Raw genomic sequence first — 22,798 nt, forward strand, 5'->3', positions numbered from 1 at the left:
TGACATTACTATTTAACTTTTTGGTACTTTGTTAATTCACTATAATACTAGATAAAAAAGTTGAAGTGCTTTTAGAATTTTAAGTTTGAGAGTAATTAATAATATTACTTAAATTAAAATAGCTAATTCAAATAGATTAATCCAATATATTATTATTATTTACGATTATTATTATAAATTATCATCAGAATAAAAAAAAAAGAAAAAGAAAAATAGGTTTGTTTTTTTATAAAAAAATGTTTATTTTCGTTTCGTTTGATTTCTTACTTTACATACCGGTATATAAAATCTAATTTTACTTATTTACAGAAATAGTTTATATCATTAAACTAATCGAAAACTAATTTTCACTAGAGTAGAAAAATTATAAAACACATTTTCCCACACTCTAAATACTTTTACTTATAATAATAGGCGGCAACTAATATTAACTAATTTATATATATATATTTAAAAGAAGTCTTCTACAGTAGACATCTATAGTTTCATATAAAAAATTGTGAAAAATTACCTAACAAAATACATAACAATATAGATCCAATAATAGTTCAACTATTCTCAGATGCCACACAGAATTGCAAATATTCTTCATAGTAATACCATGAGTAGTTTAAAGTACATATTATATATAATACATTATGTAGATCATGTCACATCTACTATGGATTTGACACTTTACAGTGCTTTCTTTTCTTCTGTGGTAATTTTGCTGATAGCTGGCGTGGGTCCATTAAGATTTTTGGCATTAACATCATTGTTGTTATTGAGTTCCTTCATTTTAGCTTTTTCTGCTTTGATAGCTGCTGATTTCTTATATGATTTCTGGTAAAAGTCATTGAAGAGGAAATAGAAGAAGACTGCGTTGGGCAATGTGAAGCAAACAGACCATCTGGGATAACCACAGTCTGTATACAACAATTGTGTCTGATGAATGAAGGCCATGCAAAATTGAATCTGTAAAATTGTATAAAAATAAATGTTTGATTAAGAAATTCGTATAAAAACATATTTTCATTGATATGTGCGCGTAAATAATGTATGTACAAAAAATAGGCGTGAAAAACAATTAAATTTTTTTTTTGGTATCCGAAAGCGGTACTCTTGACATGTGCGTTTAATCTGATTACGGCTCAGTTGTATAACTTCATTGGCAAGAAATAAGTACCAACTATTGAACGAATGATTAAATTATATGGGAAATGAAAAATTGATATTTCAGTTATTGATATTTTAGTGATGACATTTCCATTTCAATAAAATACTGTATTTTTCAAAAAAAAAAATTAGAGTAAAAATGATATTAAACCTTAAGCAAATTTTATAAGTACTGTATAAAATATATTAAGACGGATACAGATTTGCATTGAAATGCTAATGTGAAATAATGATAATCTACTGTATTTACTTTTAAACATTAGTATATATTATAAAAGAAATTACGAGATTTACTACAAAAAGTTCGACTCTTAATATAGTTCTTCAGCTCTTTACTTGAATTTTAAAAACGTTAAAATAGGTTTAAATAGGTTTAGAAATATTTTTATACTGCTTGTTAAATTCTAATCGAGTCAACTTAACTCGTGCCAAAGTGCCATATAAATAAGTAAGTTACATGTAAAAATGTGCTTGTTCTTCTTAACTAAATTCTATTTACCATTTGCAAGTTTGTGATATATTTTTTCCACCACAAATATTTTTGTACTTTTGGTCCAAATGCGGATAAGAAGTAGTAAGTATACATAATAATATGTACAAATGAATTAATCCAGCCGATAAATGTACCGTGTCCGCCGGGGAAGTATTTGGTGGTGCCCCATGAAATCATTGGCATAACAGTGTGGTGATATACATGCAAAAATGTGACCTGACGTTCATTTTTACGTAAAACAAAGAAAATTGTATCCAATAGTTCAGTAATCTTGGCCAAGTAGTAGACATAGACTACACGTGCTTCCTATAATATAGAAAAGTAAACTTCATTTAGAAAATTTCTAGATAGGAATATATAATGTGCTACTTACTCTATAAGCTTTTGGTGTTCTGGAGCGATCAACAGGCTGACAACGCCAACTGTAGTATTGCCAAATAACAACGCCCTAAAGTAATAAAAACAATTTTAATCAATAAATTATTAGTATATATCTATGTTTATAAAATAAATTAATGATAAACCAAGCCTCGATTTTGTTGAAGAGATGGAAATTGGCCTACTGACCTCATATACCATCCATATACTCAACAAAACTTGAAAGAAATTATACACCATCAGCGTCTTTTCCAATTTAAATGGTTTTCTGTCCTTCATGAAACGCGGCCCCCAATTCAACACAAAGTATAAATAGCAAATAATTATGGTCAGTATCGGCACGGGTGATTTAATTAAGAACCAATCATTTGTACGTTCATCTGTAAAATATTACAGCATTTAAATGTGATTCGTTACAGTTGCATTACGTATTAATAGTTTTGCTTAGTATATCCATGATTACTTACCGGCCAGTTCTGTGAAGAGGAAGTTCCAGTAATCGGTTTGTGTAGCATTTAACTCTGCCATTTTAATTTAGAAAAATCTGTCTGTATGGGTACAAAATTTGCTGAGTCTGTCTAAATAATTTGTTTGTTCTTTTGAAGGTTTTTCAATGCCGCTGTGCTACTCAAAATATTCAAAACCAATTCTGCAATATAAGAATAAAATCGAAATTATATAATCATAAATTTTAATGATTTCATTTGTTATGATTTTGTTGTTGCTTTTTAGTCTGTTTATACTAACTTCCGAGTAAAATTAATTTCAGATAATAACTGCTAATGTACTCATATAGGTGTATCTATATGCACCAAATATAAGCACGTATGGTCTCTCATTAATAAGTACATAAATTATCTTGGATTATGAAAATAATAACAAGTAAAAATATATACAAAAATAAATATCTTACGCAAAGTTATGAATTAGTGTAGTGTACGCTATAGTCAGCAACCTGTAGATGCGAACTTAATAATTGGTTTTTGATTAATATATTCTTAGAATTTTTTAGAAAAATGTTTAGAAAATTTTTTACGAAAATAATGTATTAAATATATAAAATATAAAACTTATTTTAGATTTTAGTAAAAAACTTATTTTGTGTTTAAACTGTTTATTGTAGAAAGGTAACTACAGAAATCACATCTTGAAGATTTTGGGTTAGAGGTTAAAATAGTCACCTACACGGTAAGGCTTGTAATGACATTTCAATACCTATAAACTTATAAAAACTCTAAAGACTATTACTTTTAATAAAATATATAAAAAAACAATTTTTTCAATTTCTCAAAGCTATAGGAAATATTAAATATATATTTAATATATACTCGCTGATAGATCATATACATATGATCTGCATATAGGACATATAAAATATTAAAATATTAAATATTTTTTTTATTTTAAAAAAATTGTTTGTAATATTTTTGCTTCAAAAGCTTTTGTGATATATTTTTGGTGGTTCTTAAAGCTATCTTTCAGTTTAACTGATTTATCAAAAAAAGTTTTAAATTATAAGACAAAGCGACTATGTATACAAAAGTATTTAAAGTGATTTAATGTTAACTTGGCTTAATTTATGTCATATTTGTGTTGAACGAGTAACACTAGATGTGCGTGGTTAGAATTATAAAAAGTTTTGATTGAGGACCGACATTTTTCACATATATGTGTCAGTTAAGCAAGTTCTTTAATATAGATTAAAAATCTCTTAATTGATGTTGGCGCGACTTGATATCTATCTGGAATATTTTGTTTTAGTATCTGAATATTAATCATTTAACATGAAAAAATATTATTTAGTCCGAATAATTTGAACTCTGGCTTTCTTTGATTATACCGAAAAATTTTCGAGAAGCAATCTAAAAAACTGGTTATAATCTGAGTTTGTGGTGGACAAATGACAAATGATAACTAAACTCATTGATTTACTTTAGAAGCAAGTTTCAATACAAGCAGTTTATCTTTCACTAAATTAAATATTCCAAAAGGACTTCTTAAAAAAAGATTAAAAAGACACAACGAATTACTTTATAAAATATTGGAATAGTAGTTCAATTCACTTTTAACAAATTATGGAAGATGTGCCCGGAATGGATTGCTTTTAGCTCTTGGTACTGACATTTAATTTAACTTAAAATAAAAATTTTGTGTAAATATTTTAGCTAAGGAATATTGCTCAGTCGATCTTACTACTGAAATGCTTCTTTCTATATACAAGAACTAGGCATTATGAAATTTAATTCAAAATTAATGCGTGTTCCTTTTAAAGTTCTATATAACAAATTGCTTTTTATGTAACATTTATATAGAAAATTATACCTATTCGAATAATATTTCTAACAGGCATCATTTTGAATACAAACAAACTTTTATTTGATAACTCATTGCCTATTGGAACGATACTATATATTCAATAAATATATGCTTTCAAATTAATTTTCATAGTATTATGTTAAAAATATTTACTGGAAATTTGATTTGAATAGTTTCAAAGATAAAATTAAATTCTATTCAAGCTAATGTTGTGGCTAATAGGATTAGCAATACTAAACTAATAAACTAATACATTGAAATTTGATGTGTATGGACACAAGTGTTATCCAATAAAAGTTTTAAGCTAGTAAACTATTATTGTGATGGTATATAATATATTAATTAAAATAAATTTTCTCAATAAATATAAAATTTCTCATAAATTTATTATAATGCAATAACAAAAAATTTATTTATGAAAATTGGGTATTTATGAAAATTGAGTTCACATTCTAATAATACCTTTTCAGAAATGAATAATAGCTCACAATGTATTAAAAACGATTTGGATTTTCAGCAATATAAAACGTTGTTACAATAAATATACATAAGTTTAACCTAAAAAACGTTTAACCTAAAAAATAATATTAAACATATATATTTTGTACAATTTGCGCTACAGATTTTTATAAAAAAAATTTAATGTACAATTTTCATTAATTAACTAAAGTCCCGTCTTAAGAGAAGACGTAAGTTACTAAAACGCTTTATGTGGACCTAATGTGAAAAGACAGTTTTACGAGCTGTTTCAAAGGAACAGATAGCGAAAACACTATTTTAGACCAGAATATCAACTATTGCATTTCATATATAAGAAATCGTTTGTTTTCTTATATATAATTTAAATTCAATTGTTGTTATATTAAAATTAATTTCTGCCTTGATATTTATAAATACATCTAGCCAAATTACTTCTCTACATATTTTCAAAATGACACATTATGTTTTTTTTTCTATAATTATAACTTTGAAGCCTATATTTATTCTTATTTCTTAACTTTTTATTTTTTTTTAACTTTTTTGTTTTCATCAAAATCTATTTCCTACACCATACCTTTTACTACTCCTACTCCTACTTACCTTTTACTATGGGGTTAGGTATTTATACAATACATGTTAACTCCAAAAAGCATGATCTGGTAGTCTGGTGAGATGAGAACTAATTCAACTAGCGATGTTAAATCAATTTGCATTTTCTTAGAGACTCTCTATGAAAATGCAAATACTACATATGGTTTGTTTGCTAAACAAAAAATTTTCCTTCATTCAATTCAGTGTAATTGTTATAGTATAATATTAGTTACATATTTTATTTCATCTTGTAGCTCTCTTCTTAGTCGGTTGCTATCAACCCATTGTATTTCTCTTATTTACTTAGGTTTTTTACTATTCATATATAAGTCAAGATATCATCTTTTCACTATCATGAAAAGTAAAATTGTCATGTAACAGTTAATTATGTTCATTATTACGAATTAAAAATTTTAAGATGGGTACTCCTATCCGCCAAATTTCTCAACGTATTTATTTTGTGACTATTTTTTAGTCGAATTTCTTCGTAAGTTCGCAATAATTTTGAAAAGTGCAAATGTGCCACATATTTTTAACCTCATTGCGTACCTTAAATAAAAATAGAAAATGGAATAAAAATTATCGTAAAAATAATGAAACTTTTTTTTGAATGTAACCGGCATCTGATTTAACCAAGTCTAACTTTTAATACACTTAAGTCATACCTATAGACAAATAACTTTTAAAAGTGAGTATTTAATTTACAAAGAAATGTCGGTGTATTCAAATCAACTTATTCACTGTTTGATATATTTGTGTTAGATTTTAGAATATCTATCTTTTTGTAATAATTTTTACATTTCATTTTGACTTCTTCTGTTGGTGATGTTTTCCTTTTAATATCTTAAAAGCATTAAATTTTTACAACTCTTATTTGACAATTTTATGGTTTTGTCAACAAACTTTGACAAACAATGACTGGAATGATGGCGCAAGCACTGGGTCAATTTTTAAAACTTTGTGGAGCAAGACAGGTATGAGGCTTAAAGGTGCTAAAATCAACTCAATTTGTTTAATTAACTATATAGGAAATATTGAATACTATTGTGTATCGAGTATTTACTATAAGTTTTCAAATTTGTGTCTCAAGCGTCATTAAAAAAAATTTCATTTGAATCCATTCACAAATATTCTCAACTTGCGCGTGTAAGTACGTGTATGTCAATGCGCCTCTAGACCATGCAACTGACCTTGCCAAAATATTGTTACCTTTTTACTTAATGTGCTGTTGACTTCTCTAATCTGACAGAACTACTACCATAAGCTTTAAATATATATTTTCTTTAACTTTTTGCTTTTTTTTGTGCTTATATTTTTTTAATCATATAAAGTAACTAACAAATTTATTAAATAAACAAAACTACGAATACAGATACATGGCCCCGAAAATATTTGAAAAGTAATGAACATATTTGTGTGAAAATTTGTATATGAGCTGCGCACGCCGAAAGGTTCATAAAAGGTATGAAGACATGTAAGACCGGGAAATTATGAACAATTTCCACTTGGTCAATCAATTGGCAAAATAATAAAGAAATCTCTATTTAACCTTGAAAAATGTCACTTAAACTAAGTTTATGAGGTAATATTTCTTAGACTCGTGAGGATTTATGTTTTGCATAAAAACAAAACTTTTATTTTTTAAATCAATAAAATCAATTCTTGCTATTTTTTGATATTATAGCTAAAAGTATCTGAAAGTACACAATTTCTATGTAAATTCTTGATTTATGCAAATTATTTGAATTAATTTTGCAACTTTTAATTTTTTTTTCGCAAATGCCATCAAATTTTTTGACGAGGACAGGAACAAATGAGTGTATGCATAAAAAACTGTTTAACTTAATATTCATACTTTTTAGATTAATTTTACTTATTTTTTTCTAAAGTATTTTATCTTTATAAAAATAGAAATATTTTTATTGTTATAGAATAAACTTGCTTTAGTGTATATCAAATCTTGAATATTTTATGGATTTTAAATTTTTACTTTTAGATATATTTTGTACTTTTATTTTTTACTTTTTATATATATTTTACACATATAAAAACAGAGGTTAATAATTTAATCATCTATTTGCAAATTAAATTAATTAGTTTTATTAGGAATCAATAACAATATTTACTTTAAATAGTTGATAAAAGCAAACTACAAAAACTTATAATTAAAATAGTTGAACGAAACGATATGATTTAACAATTATGAAAGCTTTTAACTTAATTAAGTAATAATAATATGTTTAGTTAACAATTTCATCCTTAACTGAGGTTAATTTGCATGAAATATAACTGAACTGAAAGAAATTCTAATATATAGCTAAATTGCATATAAAACTTAATTAACTTTAAACTGTTCACATTTGCACACATGACAATTATGATAATCATAGTTTTTACAATCTTTGGTAACAGCAAGTAATCGGTTATCGATTAATGTAGTAAAAATTCAAAGCAGCAAATGTTTATTGTTAATACCGCGTGCAATTACTAAGCCCTTTACTTAAAATCGCTAGTGTCACTAATTTCCTATATTGTCCTAATATATCAATTAAGATTATATTATATATTTATAATATATTTTTTTTAAAGGGTAGAAGATCTTATAAAAATGTAATTATAATGTTATATTCTAGTTTTTTAATTAATAAATGATTAAGATATGTTTGTATATGAGTAAGCAGATAAATAATGTTTATGATTATCACACTTATTGATAAATCATTTGATATCATTTGTAAATATAAGAATCAGAAATATTCTGTAAACAAGTTTGTAAATGACAAATATTTGTAAACTTACATTTAAAGTAACATCGTTATTATAAAATAATGTTTCATTTATTTTACTAATTAACTAATTTTTGAGATATATTTAGAAATGAGTAAAAAATGAAATACGCAAAAGGAATTGAAATGCAGAGTAACCCACTTATATATCATTCCACTCTAAATTAATATAAAATGAAATAAGAAGACTGATAAGAAAAAATAAAGGAAGAGACTAACAGATAGAGGTACCGAGTATAATATGGATACAGAGAGAGAGAGACAATAGGAAAGAATAAAGAAAGAAAACGAAGAACAATCATTGATTGTCAAATAATTTAATTTTATAAACAGATAAACAATAAAAACAGATACAAAATTCATCACTACTGCAATAAATGGCACCGACCTATAAATCTTTATTATATTTGGTGATTTTGCTTAATGAATCAATTTAAAAAATTGCACGGATTTATTCTATATAACTTTATATTGAATAAATAATTAAAATACATATGTATGTGTTTGGGTTTTTTTAGGGAATGAAACAAAAATGTTCCTTTCTGCATGGGATAAAGAGAAAAACATGTAAATAGGTATAGAAGAAGGTCTAAAATTTTTAATACCATTCTAAAAATTATCATTATATGAATTTAAATTGTAATATGTGGATATTTTTAAAACAATTTTTATCCGATTTACGGGGTGTTTAATATAGCTAAAATATTTTGTTAATTTTTTTTAAGATAGTGGATTACTGAAATGAACGTAAGAGCCTATAAAAAGTTTTCATATTTAATAATATTATATTGAAATTTCATATAATGTGCCTCGATATAATGACAAAAAAATTATTAACAATAACTGGAAAAATATTGGAAATGCACATTAGAATAATACATTGATTGATTTTTAATCGTTATTGTAAGAAGTAGTATTTAAAAATATATGTTTTTCCAAAGTTTATAATATAAATTATTTAAATATAGGCAATTGTTAGTTTCTGGTTGTAAAGTAAAAGCAGAGACAAGTTGTAATATTTCTGTTCTGTCTTATTTATATATGTGGCTTCCTGTTCGTTCTATTCAAAAATTTTTATAAAATATATAATTTATATATTATATATATTTTATTTAAATATACTAAGGTGAATTTTAAATATAGTTTAATATTCAGCACAAATTCACTAAATTGAGTATATACTTAATTTTACCACGGTCCATATTTAAAATAAATATTTCCGTGTTTGATAGGAAATCGTAGCAAAAGATATTTAACGTTAATACTTTTTATTTGATTTTAATACGTTTTTCCTCCAATAAATTTTAATAAATGTTCTCATTTGTATTTGTTGTATTAGATATTAGACAGAAAAATCTATTATAAGTAAACTGTACAGTTTATTATTATAGTTTATATTAATTTTGTTTTGATATTGACAAATTAAACAAGTCATTTTATTCATATATTTAATTCATATTATTGAAAAATATATAAAATATATATATATATATATATTTTGATATATAAAATCAAAATTCAACCTGAATCTCGAAAAAAAAACAAGTATATACAAACGATTAAAGTCGATACTAATATTTACAAAAAATATATATGCACGGAAAGACCAAGATTATTTCTTTAAAAAGGTTACCAAACTTAGAACATTTTGAAATATTGACTTTTTTTGGTTATATATATAAGAATGTTAACAATCTTCATAATTTATGTAAAAATAAAAACAAAATTTTAATATATGTGCCACGCTTACTTTGTATATAATAAATAATTTATTCACTTGGAAGCAAAAAGTGTTTATTTCTTTAATTAGATGCAAAAATCAAATGATCATTTATAATTATATATATAAAAGTTGAAAAAAATAATTTCGTACAAACTTTAGAAATTCTGATCTCTTCCTATGTTAGACTAATCATTAAATACAATCTAATACAAAATACCGTAAAGGACTTTAAAATCAAAAAAATAATAAACTTATTGTAGTAATTTGTGAAATAAAAATATTTTTTGAATAATATTCTTCACAATTTATTAACAATAATAAACTAAGTGCAAAAATTCGGTATTTCCACTTATACCAGAGTTAAAACTTTCAATATATGCTACTTTATGTTATTATATATCGCAGTTTATATATTTGTAATAAAAATTTTCCATTAATCTTTCCGAGTTTTTAAAAGTTAACACTTTAAATCAGATATTAAAGTCCCTAAATATATTTATAATATTAGTACATACAAAGAAATCAAAAAATTAATAATGAAGGATATTCAGAAGTTATTGAAGTAACGCATAAATTCAATACTCCTTATCTTCGTTAATCCTAAAAATCGAGTGCACACTCACTTCCCTGCACCTTATGCATTGAATATATTAATGTTTTATTTCTGAAATATTATGCTTTCGAAAATTTGTATAAGAATCAAAGATTTAAAGTAGTGATCATATCTTTTAAAATTTAGGAAGAGTAAAGCAGATTGTACATCCATTTATTTACTTATGTCTCGGAACTGCCAGAAATCTAGAATAAATCTAGACAGTGGCGTAGCCAGAGAAGAATGGGAATAAAAATAAATTAAAACCTATATTTCCGGTGCTACAAATTTAACAAAATTAAGAGTATTAAACAAATAAATTTAACTCAAAACAATAAAAGTAGAGATTGTGTAAAAGAATATATATAACATCTATAACATTTTATATACAACATTTAACTTTCATCTAACCTGAAAAGGTCTTCAATCTGAAGACCCTGTGCGACATATATCTTTAAAAGTAGCACAACATAAATAGCACAACATAAAATAAAAATCGTTTAAATAAAAGGAAATATTTCAGTACTGTTCACTCTAGCAACTTAATGTTTTATATAAGTAAATTGTTTCTAATAATAATAATTGCAACTAAGATTCTTACATTAGCATGTACTGCCTGAAAATACTAACTTCGGTTGGGTTGCCTACTAACATTAGTTTTGTATATATATTTATCATATTACATTTTTATATTGATTTATATATATAAATAACTTATATAACCACTTGTATAATATATATTTTTTATGAAATTTTTTAAAGGAAAAAATATTTTCTTTTTTAAACTGCGTTTAATTCTAATGATCTTTTTTACTATATTTTATGCTTTTAGTGCTTAAAATGAGTGCCGCTGTATTTATACTATAACCTGAGTTTGTGAACTTTAAAATTTCATACTCACAAACCTTTATAATTTGTTACATAATCAAATGTGTTATTAAGTTGTTTATAATGTTTTTCAAATACTAAAATTCTCGTGAACCATAAAGATTTTGCTACTTTTTTTAGAATTTCATAGTACACTTTCACACTTATTTTTACATTCAACCTGTATTGTTATAAAATAAAACACTTCATTTTTACATTTAATAGTTGAGTCCTTCTACGGAGGGTACTCGGTCATACTAAATATTCTTGAAATTCACTTGATATTCATATGTTATTCCTTTAAATTTAAAACACTATTTATCACTTTTTAGCATATTTCTAGTTTTATGTCAAATGCTAAATTCTCACCTTGCAGCTGCAATTTATCTCCGTTGCCGCTGTTTTATTTGCTTGCACTGAAATCTTTTACTATGTCTTATACAGAAAACTATGGACACTTTAACACCACTTCTGGCATCCGCTTCCCACGAAACCCATTCACAAACTGAGCTTTTCAACCGTAATGTGCACCACTAAGTATGACTTCTACCGCACGCCGTTTGCTCTGTGCTATTCGCTGATGCTGTATCGTTGCTGCTACTGTGATAAAATACTCAATTTAACCAACAATACTTTTGTTGGCTCGGTCCAGTTGTATTGATCGCGCACGCACACGTTAATTTTCTATTGTTGTCACGGTGTTGTTGTTGTTGTTGTTGTTGTTATTGTTATAGTAGTTCCGATGTCGTGTTTTGGTTCAGTTTTTTATTTCATTATCAAAGTTCTTTTTTTAAACAAATCTTCTTCTTCTTATACATTTGTATCTTCTGCCGTTTCTATAAGCTAAGTTGATATTTTTTTACGATCATTGTTGTTGTTGTATTCTATGATTATGTCAAGACTTTATCAATTATAAATTTTAGTCTAAGCCTGACTTTTGCTTGTGTTTCGTTGTGGAGTTTGTTTCGTTTGCCGGTTCTTGTTTTAATATTTGGGTTTTTTTTTTAAATAGTATTGTTTATTAATTATTATTAACAATATTTTTATTTTTTTTATTTCGGTTTTGTCTATAGAAGATATTGTCAAATTTTTAAAATCTGCAAATCGTTTTCTGGTATTTCTAGTGTCAATGTTGAATTTTTTTTCAATCAATTGTCAATCTATAAATGTGTTTTCTTTGTTATGATATTCGAACAGATTTTATATTTAATTTGAAATAAAATAATTATAACTCACAATGGAACAATTTTACTGTTAAGTGTAATTATCAGAGAATCGCTTCAGTCCAAAAGTTGCTTTCAATGTTGTCTACTGTGCATGATTGGTGCCTTGGCTGACATTGAACTTGAGTTTTTTAACGGGGTTAACTTGAAATGTATTTAATCACTTCACCATTCTAATACTGTTCTTAACCTAGTAAACTTTTGCTTCTAAAAGAAATGAAAAAAAAAAACTGAAAATGTTCATGCTCTATAGGAACGAATGATTAGCACTAAATTAATTTCAAGCTTCGAAAATTATAGAATTTACTTCATCACTAAGGCGAATATGTTTTTTCACTTAACTTTGCCCATTTTTTACGCTATTTTCAAAATTTACCTAATTTTGTCGAATTTGGATTTTAATTTAAAATTTAATGCGCTATCGGTGTATTGGGTTTTGTTTGCTTATATTTTATGTTTTTGTTATTTTTCTACGCAATTCTCGAGTTATCAGCATTCATGTTGATTGGATGGAGTATTTAGAACTCTTGACCTTTATTTGAATTTAATTTGTACTTATAGTAATATGAATTTAATGAAATATAAGTGGACTACCAACATAGAAACGTCGATTTCAGGTGCTATTTGAGGAGGGAAGTAACACAAATTTAGCATAACGTATTGATTGACCAGCGGTCAGTAACATCAACAAGTGTTAACCACCAGGGTTGCCAAAATTATAACAAAAACCATTACTAAATTTTTTTAATTTTATTGTAATTATAACATATTGATTATGATAATAATAATAAAATATTAATTTTAAATATAATTATAATAATGTTATGGTTGTCATTACTGAACACAGTATAATAGGTCAGAACGCCTCAAAAATGGATATTACAGCCAACATCTACTACAGAAGATGTAGTCATGAGGAGGAAAAAGACACTATCAAATAAATTCTATTTTCCTATCCAATGTATAACAAAAAAGGATGAAAATATTGTTTGCTATTAATTGAGGGGCACCTCACCAGAGTTTCTTTTTTAAAGCTACTGAGGCTTCTTACAATAACAAAACAGTTCAACGAGAATGTATTCATTTAGAGTCCTTACTGGGAAGATGTAGTGTCAAAAGCTACAAATTTGACTTAAGTATATCGAGTGGTTATTCAGAAAGTCGGCAGATGTGTTCACCTTCCAACCTACCTATTGTAATAATATAAATTTAAGTGTTTTTGAAATAAAAAAAAAACAGACTGCAAATGATGAAATGTGTAGTTTAAATTCAGTACTGCAAACCTATGTTCAATAAATTTGTACTCTTGCTAGAACTGCTAGAACTCCTAACTAATACTATTCAGTTTTAAATAAATTTAATATAATAAATCAATTGATGTCGCTGTTCAACATTTTCAATGTATGATAAACTTATTTAAATAAATGCTGTTGATATTTTTTTATTTAATATTTGTGCAGTTATTGCTTAAAGTATTTCAGATTATTACTGAAAATGGCGCAAATAGTTGATTAGAAAATAAATCCACAAAATTTATCAAATATGTATATTAAATACCTACCATTATATAAAAATACTTAGATTTGCTAAAATGCTAAGTCAATAAATTATTTAATAATAAAGTGAACTTTCTTTTTTCTTGATCATTTTTTTTCTAATAAAAAATAGTTTACAAATAAATTACAATATACAGTTATCGTACTTTAATATAATTAAAAAATCAGGTCCTCAAATTAAAACAAAAATAGTGGTTGAACCTAGGCCCTGGTTTGACACGTTTAATATGAAAATTGTTTACGAAAACTTTGTGTTTTAAACAGACTAAATATGTTTAGCTTTGACATTTCATTTTGTTTACTTTATTGTAATCAGCTGTTGTGATTTGATAGAGACTTAAAGAATAACATTGATTTCACAGGTTTTGCAATATCTTTGTGGATATACTTGAATTCCTTTCTGTTGATATTTTGCTTTTTGCAACCCTGTGTAGTTCATAATTAAACCCTCGGACATGCTTATATTTTCACACTAATCATTCTATAAGGCTAAACATGTTTAACAACAAGTTGCAACAGTTAAACGTACTCCGCGGACCTAAACCAGTTTGATACATCTGTTTAAAAAGACTACTAGTATAAAATTTATATAAATAATAGCAATTTTTATTTGTAAAAATTAAAGTAAAGTTATTTGCAAACTAATGCTTATTCACATATTACAAATACTACAACAATAATAATTATACACCATATTGACCATATTAGTTGGCTTGATTCTACTTCGATATAATATAAAACTGATCGAGCAATTATTATATCTTACTATACCGATGGAGTGTGACGTTCGAAGAAAAATCTATGACTTAAAAATTCTAGTACATAATTTCATCAAGCCCTTGCTTAAGTATTCAATATGTAAGCATGCCCATAATGGGTTTTTGGCAATATTTTCAGTGACATTAAAATAATTTCTACTATGTGATGGTTTATTTATTTTGTAAAGACCACTAGAAATCAGTGTTGTCAGATAAAGCTATTTGTAGGCTATTTATAAGGCTATTTTATTCATTATTTATTTTAAATTATTTTAATTTAATTATTTTTACTATTAAATTAAGTACTGTTTCGAATATTGGGCACTTCGGTCTACATAAGCGATGAAGTTTAGCTACTTTTATTAAACAATAACTGCCAATATTACTAGGGACAAACAGGTTCCGCTCCAGTTCCAATGTAGTCCGATGACACATGGATTCTGAGCACAAACAATATAAATATATCAAATGTTTAAGAAAGGATCGTGCTATGAAGAATATATCCCTATATAAAAAGAATATATATCACAGCCTTGTCAACCGACTGATTAGGCAATAATATCGCGAGTTAATATATATATCAACTTATAATTGGAGATATGTCTTGATGATATTGAAGTTCTCAAAGTAAACAGAGGAAATGAGCTAGACTAATTTCATTAATGAAAACCCAGTTTAGAAATGTCAAAACAATAAGTTAAGAAGTTTATATAAGAAAGTAAATATTGTAATTAAATTATAAATCTAAATATTGTCTTTTATTAAAATACTATTAAAACAAGTAATGACCATAAAATATATTACTGTAACGCGCCATTTATATCTTCGCAGAGGAGCACTATGATTGAATCGATAGATTGTGTCGACAATGATGCAGCACACATAAATGTGAAAAATTGGGGAAAGGACTGCCAAAATTTTATTAAAGGCGAAGACCCAAATTAGGTTGTGCAGCCAGATATAATCATAATTTATTTTAAAAGATATTTGACCTTCATATTATGAGGTATTTTCATTTAGTTCAATTGCACTATTGAAATTATGTGTTTAATTCCAAAATTTTCTACAATGGTCTACTACAATATCTTTATTATTAGTAATAGAAGAGACAAAGTGATCTAAGCGATCTATTGCGTTATCCCTGACTGATAAAAGTTACTTTCAAACCGTAAATGAAGAACAATAATAATATTAAAAACAGCTGAAATGAAAAACAAAATCATCAAACGGATGGAAACTTTAACAAAAATTTAACATATATCTACAATTATACCTTTTCTGGTATAAGAGTGAGCAAATGCTTTTAATGATGAGTAATACAACATGAATTACAAAATACTGAATTAAAGATTCTTTTGACAAATAGTAACTTTAATCGTTAAACCTCAGAATAGATACGAATGGTTATTAGTAACTTTTTGTATTTGATTCTTTATCTTTATCTGAAATTGTGTTCTGTTATGGGCTTCTTGAATTTTTAATTTTACGCTTAATACAGAAACGAGTATGTTAATTAAAAGTGTTACTAATTCAAAACATAATTTTATTTTTGTTTGTGTTTAGCGCTAAAAGAATTAACCTCAACTTGTGTTCTAATTGCCACTTCACTGTTTGGCCAATTGAGTTGAGTTTTCAAGGACTTAACGGCAACTGCTACTTTTGCAAACTTCATTTCTGTAGTTCTCTGTCTTTATCTCGTTATATTTTAAAGATTTTTTCCAAAGTATGTTTTTACTGTCGATTTTAAAATTTTCAAAATCACATCACAAATTTGAATATTGCTTATTGCGGTTATTAAATATTTTAACTGAACATGGTCAATGCTATTTCCGGCTGAAACGCACTGCTCTAGCGACGCTTAGTTCGAGTTTCTGCACTTGAGTTGTGATAAATGATAATACCGCTATCTGCAAAAACCGATCCGCAAAGGTTAAGATACATTTTAATCTGTGTTACCGTTGTGACTTGAACTTGACTTTTGCTGTTGAATATGCTTTTTTTTTAGAATATAAATTAATTTGCACGTTTTTCTTTACACATCGGACAGTATTAATTAAATGATTTTTTCTGCAAAATGATCATAAAGTTTTTTAATGTAGGTTAGTGTCAATAACATGAGATATTTTAATAATTTTGACGTAGTATAAAAATTTGATCAAATTATTTTACAGATTTAAGCGATAAAAAGATAATAAAATAAAGCTAAGCTATATTGAAACATATATAAACAGAACTATTTGATTATATCCAAAATTATTTATTGTTTTTCTCCTTAGAAAAACTTATATTTTATATTACAATTGAAATCATTAACCTATTAATTGGAATTGATCTAGACATTTCTATATATCAGACAAAGAAAAATATTAACATAATTGAAATTTCAACTTCTTGCATTTAAAAATTTTACAAAAGTAATGCAACTAATTAATATCTCTAATTACCACTGATATTAAGTGGAAATAATCTGAACAGCTGTATGATAGTAGGATCAGTAGGATTTATTTGATATAGATATAACGATGATCAGTAGGATTTATTTGATATAGATATAACGAAATTATTAAAAAAAGACATTAAACTTTTTAATCTTTTAAAACATATTAAACCCTAACATGGTTTTAATTCTTCTAATTTAGTTTCCATATGTTATATAATTCTTATTGAACAGTCTTCTTCTCTCTAAAGTTCAAAAAATGTAGATTAGTTACTGAAATAGATACCCCGAACATTGGAAATGAATGCACGTCAAAAAGTGTTTCAATATCTGTCCAAATTTCGGCTGCCACTTGATGTAACAAAGGTTATGCATTAACAATGAACTAGTTCTATATGGTAAAAAATCAACAAGCGTATTTCAGGTACATTACTGGTTGTGGAAATAGTTTGCATACTTCTCACATAGCTAGAAAGTCTTTTTGATTTTAAATTCAAAATAATTGTATACTATTAAGTGTAGCAAGTAAGTCTTCCAATGGTAGTATGCGTAGTATTCAATTACATTCTAGTATAATCCTCCTTTGTCAACTTGAATTATCACTTATTTTTCTTTCAAAAGAGAGGTACCAATCATATTTGCATTTAGAGCAAATCCACTTTGTTGGAGAGACAGAATAACAGAGACTCATAATCGCATATTTTTTTTTGTTGTCAAACCAGAGAAGCTTTTAATCAAGATTTGAAGAAAAATTCCGATGCTATAGGAAATATAAATTTTAAAGTTATAAGTACAGCAAACTGTACTTATAATCAAAGTTATTCCTGTATTCGGTGGAATAGATATATGAGTGGTATTTAGATATCATGGATGTTTTATTTTTTATTATTACAAAGTATAATTTTACATTGCAACCTGTGATATGTATGAGATAATCTAGAGTCTCTGCGTTAAAATAGAACATTATCTTTTAAGTTAAAGGTCAAACTATTCTGTTTGATCTACAATTAGTATTGCTCCCATAGAAAAATTCCGCCAATTTGTGTATAAAACCTTTTTCACGTATTTATTATAAGCATTGTTTCATTTCTCTGCTTAATGCTAAGGCTATCTCGTAAATTGGAGAGTACCTATTTTTACTCGTTCTGTGGTATTTCACCCGGTAATAGTGCTATTTCTCAAAAATGATCTTAAATGTGAGGCAAAACCGTCTAATAACTCTGACTCTACTTCGATGTGGTGTTATCATTTTCCTCCATACCTTTCCTTCACAGCCCTAGTTTTCATGACTCCAGTCATGAAATCTGTGCATAATAACCTTTTTGTGGTTCTTGCAAATACCCTACTCCGTTCATCAGTCTGACCCTCTCTCCTCTCAATCGTCTTCATACTTTGACTTACTTAAATTGGAATTTCAAAATGTTAAGTATTTTATATTTCCTTCTACTTTTATCATTGATTACTGGATTTTCAACACTCTTTACAGAATATAAGCTTATTTATAAAAAAAATTTTTAACAATTCAAAAAAAGTTTTACAAATATTATTAAATTTTAAATTTGGAACTAAAAAAACTATCTTCTGTTACGTAATCAGAACCAGATTAAAAAAGATACTAAATGTATAGTTTCAAATAAACTGCTTTTTAAAAATAAGACTTCACTTGGGCAACACAAATGATCTCATTTTGACACTATGACTGAAGCTGTTAATTTTATTATTCATATTAGAGAATTAATTAGTCAAAATATATCTATGAAATTTTACTAACAATTTTCTTAGTCAGTTTTACTAGACTTAAATCTTCTGCTTTACTATTAATGATAATAACTGATTACAAATGCAAATTGATAAATTCTTCAAAACAAAACAATCGCCACCCACTCATTGTGTAATTATTTTGAAGTGCGTAAATTTACTCATCAATTAAATGAATTAAACGTGAAATCTATTTTTAAAATTTAAAAATTTTGGTAGCAAATTAATTGCAATTTTTTTATTATTTATTGCTGAAGTTAGCAAATTCTGAAGCTTCAATTAGTTCTAAACAATGTTTTTCAATTAATTTAATAAATTTTGGTGTTTTTTGTTTTAAACAAATTGTTTATTAAAAAAAATGTCGGCACGATTTCCTATCACTCGCACGCTTCTATCAAAAATTCATAAAACGCAAAACTCAGACGCAATGCAGCGCGAAAAAAGCCATAAAAAAGATACGAGATACAAATTGTATCCGTTTGAAAGAGCATAAAATTACGCATACTTAAGATTCATGATCAAGGCCAGCATCAAACTGAAGACAATTAATATTTATTGGCAAAATGCTGTACATCAATTTTTGCATAAAAATAAAAATGTTGTGGTTCCAAGTCTCGCGACAGTAACTTACTTCCTTAAGTTTTTAACAGAAAAAATTAAATCGAATCTCATTATAAACAGAAAGACATAAAATTTTATTACCTTAAAATTTTTAACAAAATAGTTAAATATTCTTTTTTGCAAATTCCATCATGTGATAATATCATAACTGGACAGTTCGATTCTAGTTATAAATTAAAGGTGTTGCTGCTTATTTAATTTGGTTTTGATTTCTTGATCTTGAAAAGAAGTTTGCATAAGGATATAAAATACATGATATATTATTTTGAGTTGTTCAGATTAAAAATAAATTGAATTGTTATTGCCCATATCGCAAAATGTTTTGCGAATCCTAATAGGTCGGGGTCTGTTGGTGGCGACTTACTTTCTTTTCTCAACCAACTTTATTAAGCCATCTGATATTCATCATACAACTAAGTAAAATTGTATTGAGTTGACTGCACCCAGTTCTTTTGCAGAAAGAAAACTCCCAAAAAGTCAACCTTTTGTCAACAAAGAGTCTGACAAAATTATAATTCAATCACTTCTTCTCTGTTCTTATCCCGATAGCTTCTTCTGAAGGCACTTAATCTACTCACTGGATCCATATAGGATAATGATCTAAAAAAATGAACGTCAGCAGATGGACACTACTCCTTCTTAAACTTACGAGAGTATCTGTTCTTTTTTGTCATATTTTAGACCAAAGTTGCTTTGGTAAATGGTAAATCACCAGTAAATAAAACAATGATTACAACAGTACGAGTTCAGATCTATTAGATTGAAACACTTCTATTCACCTTAAATTGAATTTAACATTTTTATATATTGGTGCAATCTAATGAAGTGCAGTAGAGAAAGATGCGGCAAACTCTTTTGCTATATTTTCATCAATTCTTCTCTATTCAGAAAGCCGATCAAATTTTATTTTATTCATATTAGCTTTTATTTATATATGAAATTTTGCATCTTCCAACCGACTTGAACTTACCAGCTCAAGGTTGGAAGATTTAATTGATGCTTGACTGTCAGTATAATAGCATATAATAAATCTTATATTTTTATGTCGTCTATTGGTGTATTATATAATCCAGAAATTAATGGCTTGCAGTGAAAAACTATGAAATACACATCAACTGGTATGGATAGATTATCGTGTTTTCAGTGCCATACGTTTTTATAAGTAATTCAACAAAGAGACTTATATTTTCTTAAATCATTAAAATTGCTTCTGATTCGATCTTTAATGTACTTAACTTTAAAATCCCATAATCAATATTGTTCGATTATACTTTTCAAAACTATTTGTGGCCTTACATTTGCCGACTCTCTTTAAATATAAAATCTCAGTAATGTATCTAGCGGTGGCTTAGGGGTTAGAACGTTTTTAATCATATAATTTGCAGATAATTTACTATAAAGACACTGTAAACAAATATAAAATATTTTTAAATTCAACCCCTCCCTCATTGGTACAATCCTGGCTACATTACTGTAAAATCAAAATATTCCAGCGAATGTATATATGTGCTTGATAAAAAACAAGATCTAAAGCATTTTTTTTTGCGATAAGGAGGTGTGTGATGCCTATGCACTGAACACAATCCGCCGCCCCGGTGATTGAATGTTGCATTCATTACTTTTCCCGGCGCCCCGTCTCACACGGAACACTCCCCTTCATTCCTAGACACGTTGTCCTACCCCGGGACTACGTAAGTATTACTTCGAGGTAGTGTCCATTTAGTTATTTAAAAGTTTCATCGTTGTGACCTGCGTCCAGGCCCCGCTACTACTTCAGGTGATTCACTTTGCTCCTCACTTTGATGCGGTACGTCTGCTTTTTCCATCTATCTTCTGTCGAGTTCTACTATTTTCAGTCTCAGGATCTTTCAAACATTGCTATGCGATCCCAGTTTGTTTTGTTTTCGCTCTTTTTGTCTGTCATCGTCTTTGGGCAGAAAACACTAACTTGCACTGCTAGCGATTCTCGTTCGGGTAACCATTTTCTGTAGTTAAAGAATATGTATTCTGCGATATCATCGTCAACACCGCAATATATGCAATTTGTTGACTCTACTTTAAGCTTGCGATAGAAGTAGCTGTTGAAATTTCCATGACCAAATTGGAACTGAGTGAGGTAGTAGTTAACCTCGCTGATGTCTCTTGCTAGCCATTTTTTTATTATTACTGGGCAACAACTGAAAATTTCATGGTAAGAAATTTTATGGTATGATCTAATTAAGCAAATCGTACTTGTGATCATGCACTTCAACAATGAAAAGTAATGCAAGTAAAATAGATATTCAACTCCAACTGAAATATAATAGTGTTTGACCAGAATGCAATTATTAAGAACTTCATCTAAAATTATTGAAACTATATTCGTGTCATTTGAATATTTTCGAAATAGGAAAGATTCTGCGTTTTTTAACATTGCAACCATTGTGATTATAAAGAATTTAAATTCAGTAAAAATTGGAACATTGAAAAACTCCAGAAATCCAAAATCATTTTAATCGAGACCGTGTTAAAATTTATTTCCAAAACTATATAATTTATACCGAATAAGCGTACGCTGATACCACTGGGTCTTTTCTCAAAGATTTTCATTAATAATTTTAAAATATAGTTAAAACTTTTTAAGTTTTTTTTTTATTGATTTAAGCACTTTGGATAAAATAAGATAAAAAACTATCTCTAAAGTTAAAATAAGCTTAATATTTCTAATAAAAGTTTATTAAAAGTTTTTTAAATAAACCTGACAAAAACTTTATAAAATAAAACAAATTAACTGAATACGTGATTTTAGCCCATACTCAAACCATTTTACGATATTAGCCTTTCTCATTAGTAGTTTTCGCCTTTTAAAGCCGAGCTTTTATTTCCGGGATATTTTTCATGTTTTTTTATGGGATATTTGTATTTAAATTGAATCACGTAGTTTGTAACTGGCTTAAACTTAATTATTAATTATTATTATTAATTGACGAAAACTTTTAATAATACATTAGCATACATTTTCAGCATATCTAATTAATTTCATTCAGCGAACTGACTTATACATCAATGAACTTTACAAGAAATG

The 22,798-nt window shown here is 26.8% G+C and overlaps 1 protein-coding gene across 1 annotated transcript; it reads right to left on the reverse strand.

The window, feature by feature from the left end:
- Window positions 1-576: 576 nt before the first annotated feature.
- Window positions 577-11,976, reverse strand: LOC119683214 (elongation of very long chain fatty acids protein AAEL008004). Its single transcript, XM_038096847.1, has 6 exons — window positions 11,751-11,976; window positions 2,494-2,675; window positions 2,216-2,406; window positions 2,022-2,096; window positions 1,655-1,954; window positions 577-954 (listed from the first exon to the last, which is right to left on the reverse strand). The coding sequence occupies exons 2-6, from the start codon at window positions 2,552-2,554 to the stop codon at window positions 676-678; spliced, it is 906 nt and encodes a 301-aa protein (XP_037952775.1). The 5' UTR covers window positions 2,555-2,675; window positions 11,751-11,976; the 3' UTR covers window positions 577-675.
- Between the last annotated feature and the right edge of the window lie 10,822 nt (window positions 11,977-22,798).

Source organism: Teleopsis dalmanni, chromosome 2 (genome assembly GCF_002237135.1).
Source record: "Teleopsis dalmanni isolate 2A chromosome 2, ASM223713v2, whole genome shotgun sequence".
NCBI lineage: Eukaryota > Metazoa > Arthropoda > Insecta > Diptera > Diopsidae > Teleopsis > Teleopsis dalmanni.

What these genes read in the sequence shown, in the direction of transcription:
- LOC119683214 (XM_038096847.1), bottom strand. Translation starts at nt 2,554, where the DNA reads ATGGCAGAGTTAAATGCTACACAAACCGATTACTGGAACTTCCTCTTC. An exon ending in CCTCTTCACAGAACTGGCCG is followed by an intron (nt 2,407 to 2,493) that starts GTAAGTAATCAT and finishes AATATTTTACAG; the next exon opens with ATGAACGTACAAATGATTGG. An exon ending in ATATCACAAACTTGCAAATG is followed by an intron (nt 955 to 1,654) that starts GTAAATAGAATT and finishes ACAATTTTACAG; the next exon opens with ATTCAATTTTGCATGGCCTT.